At 45.7% G+C, this 11985-nt stretch overlaps 1 protein-coding gene across 2 annotated transcripts; it reads right to left on the bottom strand.

Annotated features, from left to right (window-relative positions):
• Positions 1-8521: 8521 nt before the first annotated feature.
• LOC148378432 (janus kinase and microtubule-interacting protein 3-like) lies at positions 8522-11755 on the bottom strand. Of its 2 annotated transcripts, XR_015855877.1 has the most exons (7): positions 11642-11755; positions 10294-11410; positions 10139-10209; positions 9898-10002; positions 9442-9753; positions 9155-9217; positions 8522-9068 (listed from the first exon to the last, which is right to left on the bottom strand). XR_015855877.1 is itself a non-coding variant. In XM_088367905.1 (6 exons), exons 4-6 carry the CDS (start codon positions 9508-9510, stop codon positions 8943-8945), a joined length of 258 nt encoding a protein of 85 aa, XP_088224031.1. In that variant the 5' UTR covers positions 9511-9753; positions 9898-10002; positions 10139-11410; positions 11642-11755; the 3' UTR covers positions 8522-8942. The 2 variants fall into 2 exon arrangements, 1 of the variants encoding a protein (XP_088224031.1); XM_088367905.1 differs by having other exon boundaries at positions 10139-11410.
• Positions 11756-11985: the final 230 nt, after the last annotated feature.

Genomic DNA, 11985 nt, shown 5'->3' with positions numbered 1-11985 from the left:
GGTGTTGTTCAGTGCAGCGTAATGTTGTTCAGTGCGGCATGGTGTTGTTCAGTGCGGAATGGTGTTGTTCAGTGCGGCATGGTGTTGTTCAGTGCAGGATGGTGTTGTTCAGTGCGGCATGGTGTTGCTCAGTGCGGCATGGTGTTGTTCAGTGCGGGATGGTGTTGTTCATTGCGGCATGGTGTTGTTCAGTGCGGCATGGTGTTGTTCAGTGCGGCATGGTGTTGTTCAGTGCGGCATAATGTTGTTCAGTGCGCCATAATGTTGTTCAGTGCGGCATGGTGTTGTTCAGTGCGGCATGGTGTTGTTCAGTGCAGGATGGTGTTGTTCAGTGCGGCATGGTGTTGTTCAGTGCGGCATGGTGTTGTTCAGTGCGGCATAATGTTGTTCAGTGCGGCATAATGTTGTTCAGTGCGGGATGGTGTTGTTCATTGCGGCATGGTGTTGTTCAGTGCGGCATGGTGTTGTTCAGTGCGGCATGGTGTTGTTCAGTGCGGGATGGTGTTGTTCAGTGCAGGATGGTGTTGTTCAGTGCGGCATGGTGTTGTTCAGTGCGGCATGGTGTTGTTCATTTCGGCATAATGTTGTTCAGTGCGGCATAATGTTGTTTAGTGCGGCATGGTGTTGTTCAGTGCGGGATGGTGTTGTTCAGTGCGTTATAATGTTGTTCAGTGCGGCATGGTGTTGTTCAGTGCGGCATGGTGTTGTTCAGTGCGGCATGGTGTTGTTCAGTGCGGCATAATGTTGTTCAGTGCGGCATAATGTTGTTCAGTGCGGCATGGTGTTGTTCAGTGCGGGATGGTGTTGTTCAGTGCGGGATGGTGTTGTTCAGTGCGGCATGGTGTTCAATGCGGAATGGTGTTGTTCAGTGCAGGATGGTGTTGTTCAGTGCGGCATGGTGTTGTTCAGTGCGGCATAATGTTGTTCAGTGCGGCATGGTGTTGTTCAGAGCGGCATGGTGTTGTTCAGTGCGGCATGGTGTTGTTCAGTGCGGCATAATGTTGTTCAGTGCGGCATGGTGTTGTTCAGTGCGGCATGGTGTTGTTCAGTGCGGCATAATGTTCAGTGCGGCATAATGTTGTTCAGTGCGGCATGGTGTTGTTCAGTGCGGGATGGTGTTGTTCAGTGCAGGATGGTGTTGTTCAGTGCGGCATGGTGTTCAGTGCGGGATGGTGTCTTTCAGTGCGGCATGGTGTCGTTCAGTGCGGCATGGTGTCTTTCAGTGCGGCATGGTGTCGTTCAGTGCGGCATGGTGTTGTTCAGTGCGGCATGGTGTTGTTTAGTGCGGCATGGTGTTGTTCAGTGCGGGATGGTGTTGTTCAGTGTGGCATGGTGTTCAGTGCGGCATGGTGTTGTTCAGTGCGGTATCGTGTTGTTCAGTGCGGTATCGTGTTTCTCAGTGCGGTTTCGTGTTGTTCAGTGCAGTATCGTTGTGTTGTTCGTATTGTGTTTAACACTTAGCCTCTAACACTTAGCCTCTAACACTTAGCCTCTAGCATCTAGAAGGTAAATAAATAGGAAGGAAGGACTCACCGGTGACGTCTTCGCCCACGTCCAAGCGTTGTACTTTGTATTTTCATCCTTCTGACAGTGGAAAACATAGCCAACAAACACCGTGGAACCTAAACGAATGAAAGAAAACTATCATTTGGCCACAACCAACATTCACAGATACAACACAATGTGACGTGCGGGGTTGAGGTTAAAGGTTGAGTGAAGGGCCCTCGTTTTAAACTACTTTTTTGAAAAGGATTGGGAACAAGTAAGACGTATTTAATTTATTTAATGGGAAGTAGTAAGAGCTATTGAATTTAATCTATGTATTATATTCTATTGTATTGTATTCTGTTGTATTCTTTTGGATTGTATTCACACTAACCCCACTAAAACTTCAGCCCACAAAAACTCGCCTCTGGCGCCTAGCCTCTGGCACTTAGCCTCTAACACTTAGCCTTTAACACTTAGCCTTTAACACTTAGCCTTTAACACTTAGCCTAGAAGGTGAATAAATAGGGTTAAAGGTTGAGTGAAGGGACCTCGTTTTAAACTACTTTTTTGTAAAGGAGTGGGAACAAGTAAGACGTATTTAATTTATTTAATGGGAAGTAGTAAGACTTATTAAATTTATTTAATCTACTTTTCTTCCCAGGCAAAATTTGATGTGCTGCAATTCCAAATTTCCAAAGTGAATGAAGGAATGAAGTCCTTTAAATTATGATTTTGTATAAATACTAGGCATTAACACAAAATCGACGGCACAAAATGGGCAGACTTTACTTGTTTGAAAAGGACTGGTTACAAGACAGACTTTTTTAATTTATTTAATGGGAAGAAGACTTATTTAGTTTAATTGATCTATTTTTGTTCCCTGGCAAAATTCGATTTGCTGCAATTCCAAATTTCCAAAGTGAATGAAGGAAAGAAGTCGTTTAAATTATGATTTTGTTTAAATACTAGGCATAGACACAAAATCTACGGCACAAAATGGGCAGACTTTACTTGTTTGAAGAGGACTGGTTACAAGACAGACTTTTCTGATTTATTTAATGGGAAGAAGACTTATTTAGTTTATTTAATCTATTTTTGTTCCCTGGCAAAATTGGATTTGCTGAAATTGTATTTTGCCAAATCTTGCCTTGAGACCTGATAGGAAGTATTAAACGCTTAGTTAAATCAATACAAGTTGGTAATAAGAGCGAGTAATGTTGGTTGAACCGATGAATGAAGGTTGAAAGCAATTTAAATTATGACTTTGTATAAATACTAGATATTAACAGAACATCTACTGCGCGAAATGGGCAGAGTTTACTTGTTTGAGAAGGAGTGGCTTATTCAAAACTAAGATTTATTTAATCTGTTTGTTCCCAGGCAAAATTGGATGTGATGCAATTCCAAATTTCACCACATGATGGTGCCCAATTTTGACTTCATAGGACATATTAAACACTTAGCTTGTTATTATGTTCAAGGTAATCAGATTTGTTTATTATTCTAATGGCCTCTTCAAAACTATTCTGGATTACTACTTTGGATCTATTCTACATTACTTGGCAACAACATACTCTGTAACAGATTAGGCAGTATAATCATATCTGTTAACTTGAGAGTGCCCACACTCAATCTACTTATCGTGATGTGTTAAATCAATTACTGTTAGACATTATTTGTCTGATAATCTACCAAATCTTTGAATTGAAGAATTTGTGATTTAATTAATAGCTTGTTGTTATGTTAAGGGTAATCAGACTTGTATATAATTCTAATGGCCTTCTTTTGAAAACTATTCTGAATTACAACTTTGGATCTTATATTACTTTGCAACAATCTACTCCGTGACAGATTAGGCAGTATAATCACATATGTTAACTTCAGTGCCCACACTGTATTTATTTATGGTTATTTGTTAAATCAAGTACTGTTAGACATGAAATAGGAAGTGTTTAACATAAATGTTATGGCTACTCACCATTGTAGCTCGCTCCTGGTCAATGATACGAGCCTCTTCTTGCAGTGGAAAACTTGCAGCCAACAAACACCGTGGAACCTAAAGGAATGAAATTAAACATTAACATTTCGCCTCGACCAATTTTCACACGTACAACGCAACGCGGCTACACTTCTGCTATTACAAACGTAAATCTCCTTAAACACAATGAGTGTTACTTACCGTGTACGCTCTAGACGGTCCAGTTGCAAGCAGAAAATAAAGATATTTCTGTTGATAATCGTCGCTGCTCAGTGGCTCACGGCCATCGCGCCAACAGATTTGAATTTTGGCGGAGGTTCGGGCAATTACGTCATATCCGCGGCATTTGACTGCGACGTAATACCCGCTTATCTGAAACGGCAGTTAAAAGTAGAGTTACATCAAGTTTTCTTGGAACCTAAACGAATGAAAGAAAACTATCATTTGGCCACAACCAACATTCACAGATACAACACAACGTGCGGGGTTGAGGTTAAAGATTGAGTGAAGGGCCCTCGTTTTAAACTACTGTTTTGAAAAGGAGTGGGAACAAGTAAGACGTATTTAATTTATTTAATGGGAAGTAGTAAGACTTATTAAATTTATTTAATCTACTTTTCTTCCCAGGCAAAATTTGATGTGCTGCAATTCCAAATTTCCAAAGTGAATGAAGGAATGAAGTCCTTCAAATTATGATTTTGTATAAATACTAGGCATTAACACAAAATCGACGGCACAAAATGGGCAGACTTTACTTGTTTGAAAAGGACTGGTTACAAGACAGACTTTTTTAATTTATTTAATGGGAAGAAGACTTATTTAGTTTAATTGATCTATTTTTGTTCCCTGCCAAAATTCGATTTGCTGCAATTCCAAATTTCCAAAGTGAATGAAGGAAAGAAGTCGTTTAAATTATGATTTTGTTTAAATACTAGGCATAGACACAAAATCTACGGCACAAAATGGGCAGACTTTACTTGTTTGAAGAGGACTGGTTACAAGACAGACTTTTCTGATTTATTTAATGGGAAGAGGACTTATTTAGTTTATTTAATCTATTTTTGTTCCCTGGCAAAATTGGATTTGCTGAAATTGTATTTTGCCAAATCTCGATTTGAGACCTGATAGGAAGTATTAAACGCTTAGTTAAATCAATACAAGTTGGTAATAAGAGCGAGTAATGTTGGTTGAACCGATGAATGAAGGTTGAAAGCAATTTAAATTATGACTTTGTATAAATACTAGATATTAACAGAACATCTACTGCGCAAAATGGGCAGAGTTTACTTGTTTGAGAAGGAGTGGCTTATTCAAAACTAAGATTTATGTAATCTGTTTGTTCCCAGGCAAAATTGGATGTGATGCAATTCCAAATTTCACCACATGATGGTGCCCAATTTTGACTTCATAGGACATATTAAACACTTAGCTTGTTATTATGTTCAAGGTAATCAGATTTGTTTATCATTCTAATGGCCTCTTCAAAACTATTCTGGATTACTACTTTGGATCTATTCTACATTACTTGGCAACAACATACTCTGTAACAGATTAGGCAGTATAATCACATATGTTAACTTGAGAGTGCCCACACTCAATCTACTTATCGTGATGTGTTAAATCAATTACTGTTAGACATTATTTGTCTGATAATCTACCAAATCTTTGAATTGAAGAATTTGTGATTTAATTAATAGCTTGTTCAGGGTAATCAGACTTGTATATAATTCTAATGGCCTTCTTTTGAAAACTATTCTGAATTACAACTTTGGATCTTATATTACTTTGCAACAATCTACTCGGTGACAGATTAGGCAGTATAATCACATATGTTAACTTCAGTGCCCACACTGTATTTATTTATGGTTATTTGTTAAATCAAGTACTGTTAGACATGAAATAGGAAGTGTTTAACATAAATGTTATGGCTACTCACCATTGTAGCTCGCTCCTGGTCAATGATATGAGCCTCTTCTTGCAGTGGAAAACTTGCAGCCAACAAACACCGTGGAACCTAAAGGAATGAAATTAAACATTAACATTTCGCCCGGACCAACATTCACACGTACAACGCAACGCGGCTACACTTCTGCTATTACAAACGTAAATCTCCTTAAACACAACGAGTGTTACTTACCGTGTACGCTCTAGGCAAAATTGGATGTGATGCAATTCCAAATCTATCTGAAACGGCAGTTAAAAGTAGAGTTACATCAAGTTTTCTTTTTTAATCAACACAATCATTTACAACCGTTGACCAGAAAGAATCGTCGAAATTCGACGTCCCCCACAAACGCCACGCTCACTCGCTTTTCAGGGCAACAAAAGTACTTCTTTTTAAAAACGATGAGTTGTACTTACCGTGTACGCTCTGGACGGTCCAGTTGCAAGCAGAAAATAAAAATATTTCTCTTGTTAGTCGTATGTTACCATCCGCTGTGTCTTTGTCAACATCGCCGCCATTTTCCTACTTCCTGCTGCGAGCCACGCCCACGGATTTAAATTTGGGCGGAAGCTCTTTCCATTGGCGTCGTTTTCGCGTATAGCAAATCCGATTGGTTGGGAAGGGGGCACGGTTATGCAGCCGAGGGGTCCTGTGATCGGTGGGATGTAAAGTAGGCGTCGACGTCACGTCCGCGTCACGTGACCACGACGTGGCAGACGTCAAATAGCAACCGCTGTTTTGTTTAGTAGACTTACAGTTGTTATGCATTGACATAATGGCGCACACACCAAATAGATTTAAATAAATTAAATAATTCTTCTGCCCACTCTCTTTTAAACAAGTTAACTCTCCCCGCGGATTTGAATTCCGGCGAAAGTTACGCCCATCGACGTCACGTATGTCACGTGACCACGACGTGGCAGATGTCATATAGCAACCGCTGTTTTGTTTAGTAGATTTACAGTTGTTATGCATTGGCATAATGGTGTGCACTCAAAATAGATTTAAATAAATTAAATATTTCTTCTGCCTACTCCCTTTTAAACAAGTTAACTCTGCCCACGTCCATTGACGTCTTGTCTGCGTCACGTGACCACGACGTAGCGACGTCATATAGTAACCGCTGTTTTGACCAGTAGACTTAGTTATTATGCGTTGACATAATGGCGCACTGGTTAGCATGGCCACCTCTTAAGCATGATGATGCGGGTTCGACGCCTGATCAATGTTAGCATGGAGTGAGCTGAAGTGCATGGCGCTGAAGATTTGAATCTTTGAAATGCGCTGAGGTCTGACATATCAGGCAGAATGGTTTGCCATCACGTTCAACAAAAAATAGAAACTTTCCCACTCTGATTAAAACGTCCTGTGTTCATCTACGTATTTTCGTTTTGCTGTGCATCTTTTCCCTGCCATTTCGAGAGCCCAATTGACACTCATAGTTTAAAGAAATGTGTTTGCCCATCCTACTTTGTGGAATTTCACCACATGCGCTTTTGACCAAAATACCAAATTGAACTCAAGTGAAGCCAACACGCACAACCCCCCCCCCCACACACACACACACAAATGTTGATATGAACATAAAAGAGCCGCATGCGGTTCGGGAGTTGCGGCTTGGCCAAACCTGTACTATACAACTTTATTTGTATAAAATTTTCACAACAGCTGTCACACAAACAAAGCGGGAAAAACCGAAGACGTGCGTGTTCCGCCCACGCTGGATTTATTTGCACCTTTGAAAAGACACCGTATTGCCGCAGATGTGGCAAAGAGTACTTTTGGGCATCTGAGACGGAAGGATGTCCAAAGCATCACGTCACCTGCTCTGGTAGGCATGGTGGTGGGACGTTGAGGTCAACCGCTTTGGGGTTGGCTGACTCTTTGATCGCAGGATGCCACACACTTGAAGACAGAAGCAGAAAAGCAGAGCTAAATGCAAAATGTACTCACCGGTGACTCCAATTTTTTTCCCCCCTGAAGAAACAGCTGGACGGGTGGCCCCGGCTGGCCAGTGGGACTCTTGTTATTCTGACCCTTTTTAGTGCGCGTTTGGGGCAACAACCGTTTTTTGTGGCGCTCTCTTCTGGTTCAAAAGTGCCCTGCATGTGAATTTGCTTTTCCTGCCTTCTGATTGGATGAGCGCCGGTGTGACGCGGTGCCTCTGTCACCGTGGCGGGGGGTATACGTTGGCATCGGAGCGTCTGCCAACGTCTGAGACCGGCTGGCAGTGTATCGGAGGTGTCGAGTGCGGTGCCGCTGGAGCTCACTCACCAGCTGGTGTTAGGGCCACAGAATGAAGGCCAAGGAGAAGAATAGAAAGAGAAACAGAAACTTCTCCTCCAATTGTTTGATTTGTCTCTTCTGAGCTTCGATGAATTCTTTCAGCTCTTTGTTCCTCTAGGACGGACAAATGGAAAGTGGCATTCAAAAGCCAGTAAGCGTGCAAGTAAGTGCCGGGCTGGCTTTGGGCCCTTACCTGTTGCGCGCTGTGCAGCAGATCCATTCTCTCTTGGAGGATGCAAGCGTCGCGCTCCCTCAACTCGCACATCAGGGCTCGCTTCCATTGGTCCACGGCGCTCCTAAGCTCTTCTCTCTGATCCGCCGTCAGCACGTCATTCACGCCAGCGTGGCTGGCTTTTTCGCCGTCCGTGGCGGGGCAGTCCCGCTGCGGTAGCGCCTCGTACAACATGGCCTCCAGCTCCAGGATCCTCTGGGCCGCAATCCTCGTCCATCAGTGGTCCGGCGGGAGATTTGAGGGCGGCTTACCTTATGAGCCTGGTCCATGGAACACTTCCTGAAGTCCAACTCTTCATCCAGGTAGCCCTTCTGCTTGCAGAACATATCCTAGCACAGCTCAAGGTCAGAATTGTTGGGGCACATTGCCGGAGTTCCCCTTGGCTGATGTCGCGTGTCTGTCTACCTTCTCACTTTCAATGTCCAACATCTTCTGTTGAAGTGCTGACTTGGTCACTTTGATGTATTCTAACCACTGAGGAAAGGCTGCTGTCACATAAGCAGAATGCGAGAGCGTGCGTGGACGTGCGCGTTACCTTCTCGGCTAGGGTGAGAAGGGTCCTGGCGTGAATCACGACCACCTGCTCCTCGTTGGTGAGATTCTGCAAGAGCCCAAAGGCACAGCGTCAACAAGCTTCTTTCAGCGCAAAGCCTTCCAAAAGTCACATTTGAGCCGCCGAGTCTCGTGGAGTGCGAACATAAGGAGTTCGACATACACTTACGGCGTTATAGCCCAGGATGTCCAGCTTCTTCATCAGATCACTGATGACGATGTCCGGGGGAAAGGCGCAAGGAGCAATGTAAGGTGTTCTGGGACCTCGGGTTAAGGTTAGGGTTGCGAGGGACGCCTTACCTACGCTCACGCCCTCGGCCTCGCAGTAGATCTGCAAAGGGCTGAGGCCGTCTGGGAAACGGACTTGCAGAAACTTCAAGACGGGGGAGCGCCACTCCCTCTCCTGAAAGGCAGAGGCATGCATCCGTCCGTCCGTCCGTCCGTCCGTCACATCTCTGGCCTCAACACGCTTGTGCGAGTCTTCCCACCTCCAGCTCCAGGATGCGGAACTCAAGCAGTTCGTTTTGGTCTCGGATATCCTGGATGTGCTCTTTCAGACGCGCTTCTTCCGCCTCCATCCGCCTGACCTGAAAAGACAGTCAGACCTCATCTGCGGGGCTCCCCGACAGGTGTGACGCCAAGCGACTCCGCCCAGCGCCTTTCTTTCCGTCACCTTTTCGGCCAACTGCTGATTGCTCTGACGCAGCAGCTGCTTCTCCTCCACCCACTTGACATTCTAGAAGAGACAAACGCGTGGACAGCTTTGGAATGTTGTGTCATTTTCATCCACAAATTCTTTGGTTGACTGGAAAATGACATTTGCTTTTCTCCGCATTTTCCCAGCCACGTTCGGGGGGGGGGGGGGGGGGGGGGGTTTGGTCCAGTAATGCCAGACGGATGAGTGACTGAAGAATGTAGCTATTTTGTCTGAGAAAAAGGTGTGCTCATTGATGAGCTTACCTGTCCTTGTTGCTTCAGCGCTGACTCCAGATCTGCTACTCTGCTTTGATAGTGACCCATTTCTACCATCAGCTTTTCTCTGGTCTGAAAGGAGGAGGAGGGAGGCTCCTCCTCCTCCTTTCAGACCAGAGAACACCCGAGGCTGGGTGAGAACGGGGAGGCTGCGACCCGGCCGGGGGTTGCGGGAAGGGGCGCCACCTTGATCTCCTTCTCGGCGTCGTAGTCCCCTTTCGCTGGTCTGGGCTAGCAGAGCGTAGGCTCGTTGCAGCGCTTGATATTCTTGCGTCAGCTGGCGGTAGCGAAGCTCCGCCTCTTCATGCACACACCAATGCAACACAGCACTAGTACCAGAATCAGTCAGACCGGCGACAAAGCACCCGCGACGCAAAGACGAGTCCGATTCCAGGCTGAAGAGGAATGTTTGGTGCCAATACGCTGGCAGAAATGGCGGGCTACCTCTTCGGGTTCCGTGTCGGGGGTTCTGTCGGTGTGAAAAGACAAGGACGATCCGTCCAAGTCCACCAACACGTCTTCGTCGTAGCCGTAAAATGTTTCGATGACCTGCGGGCGCGGAAGCAAACATCTCTCTGAACAAACTGAAGCGACACCTCACGATGAATCGACGAGAGGAACGATAGCGAGAAAAAGGCCATTTCATCTTGCGCAACACCAAGCAGCCGCAAACAAACAGACTCACCTTGCAGGACCTCACGCTTTGTTCCTCCTCAGAGATTCTCGACGTCGGTATCGTAGCAGCAAATCTCTCTCCTGTCGACACAAATAATCCGCCTTTGAGATTCTTTGGATGCAAAGGGAACGAACGGCTCCGGCGCAGAAACAAACGCGACTCACAATGACATTTCTGACATGAGCTCCTGTCTCCAGAGCCTGAAAAACACGTCACCGGCGATGATTGGAGGGACGCTCGTCTTTTCCAAAAGTGACAACTACAGGGTGTGTCAGGGTTTTCCAGATTATCTTTATCGTATCATTGTGTTGCTTTGACTTTGACTGCGACCTGTAATAAATAATATTATTTATCCCTTATTTATCCCTATCGCTTATCCCTTCCTACACAAAGTCGTAAAACACCCCTTGCTATGTTTTGACTAGAGGTCAAGGGCTTCCTCTATTCAATCCACTCTTACACCCACCCTGTTTCTCTTAATTAAAATGCTCGTGCAGGAGCCGAGAGTCAGACTTCATTCGTACAACGGATGGACTCTCCACCTGCAGGTGTCCAAAAGAACTTACTTGTCTCCCGTGTGGTTCTTGCAAAATAAGTTGGAGCGAGCGCAACTCTAACAGGGTGCATTTTGCCACTAGCTGCCTACGGACAATGACGTCGCGCTCGCGGCTCATGGTTGACGGGCTGAGCAGCCGGGCAAGTCCGTCGTTTTCAGCGCACAGCGAGTGGCAAAGGCGCTGACAAAACGGGAGCTTTGAGCTGCTGAAAACGGCAAAACAAGTCTAAAGCGTGTTCAAACGCGTGCGCACAATGCTCCTGCTTGAAAGGTCGGAATTTAAGGGGCCAATTTTTTGGATGGCGGCCGCCGGCCAAGCTTTGGACGGAAAAGGTTTCCTGGCGACAGCGAGCGAGCGCGGCGCTGCCGTACGTGCACCGAGTCGCCTGCCTGAAGACCTTGGACAAGTCGTCGATGATGTGCCGCTGCTCCACAACTTGAAGGAACTCCATTTCACCGTCCTGCTGGCCGCAACCGCGGTCCAGGTCATTGAGCGAACTAGGCCTTCTCTGTGGAACACAAATGCAGTGGACTCTGTTGGCACGCCGCCGTTGTCCGCGTCGACTTACCAAGCTTGCCATCTCCTCGTTCTCCTGGGTGACAAAGCGCACTTTGTTTTCAAGGCGACACAGCACCAGCGAGAGTTCTTCATTCTTCCTGCTCAGGCGTTTGTTTTTGTACAGGAGTGGCAGAAACTGGCTTTCTGTTTCTCTCAGTCGCTTTAGCTGCAAGCATGAAGTGCGGGATGTGAAAGACGCACAACACGCGGGCCAGAACGTATCCATTCCTTTTGCATCGGTTTGAACGGAATCGTGGCTTTGGCTCCCAATAAAAGACATCTACCAGGCAACCGACTCGCCGCGCCGCTCAACTAATAAGCAAGCGCAATGGGTGCCTCGCTGGATGGCGCGCATCAAACGTAGCGCAAACCTTCAAGCGTGCCGTCAATAAATTACCAGTTCATTGCGCTCTTCAGAAAGCAGGGCGTTTCGATCCTCCAGTTTCCTGATGACTGCGCTGAGCTCAGCGATTTTCAGATGAAACCGTCGCGTGTCCCGATCCTCCTGAGACTGAAAACGCCCCGCAACACACACACACAAGCACTCGTTCAAAGTTCAAAACTGTTTTTGTGCTACCTTCCTCCAGCAACGAACTAAGTCATGCGTACTGCAAGTGTGTGATGAGGTGGCTTACGCAATGAAGAGGATTGCTAGTAGCGGCGTTGACCCCACTTCCAGGGTAGTTTAGGCCCGCCCTTTGGGAATCCCTCAGGGCAGCGATCTGCTGCTCGGCAGCCTGA

This window comes from Syngnathus floridae, unplaced genomic scaffold (genome assembly GCF_059516105.1).
Source record: "Syngnathus floridae isolate MCC-2025c unplaced genomic scaffold, RoL_Sflo_1.0 HiC_scaffold_45, whole genome shotgun sequence".
In the NCBI taxonomy this organism is placed as follows: Eukaryota; Metazoa; Chordata; class Actinopteri; order Syngnathiformes; family Syngnathidae; genus Syngnathus; species Syngnathus floridae.
This window is presented reverse-complemented; position numbering and strand designations above follow the sequence as displayed.

Excerpts from the sequence above, each read along its gene's own strand:
- LOC148378432 (XM_088367905.1), bottom strand. The coding sequence starts at position 9,510 with ATGGTAGAAATGGGTCACTATCAAAGCAGAGTAGCAGATCTGGAGTCA. Across the intron at positions 9,218-9,441 it reads CGCTGAAGCAACAAGGACAG|AATGTCAAGTGGGTGGAGGA; the intron begins GTAAGCTCATCA and ends TGTCTCTTCTAG. Across the intron at positions 9,069-9,154 it reads ATCAGCAGTTGGCCGAAAAG|GTCAGGCGGATGGAGGCGGA; the intron begins GTGACGGAAAGA and ends CTGTCTTTTCAG.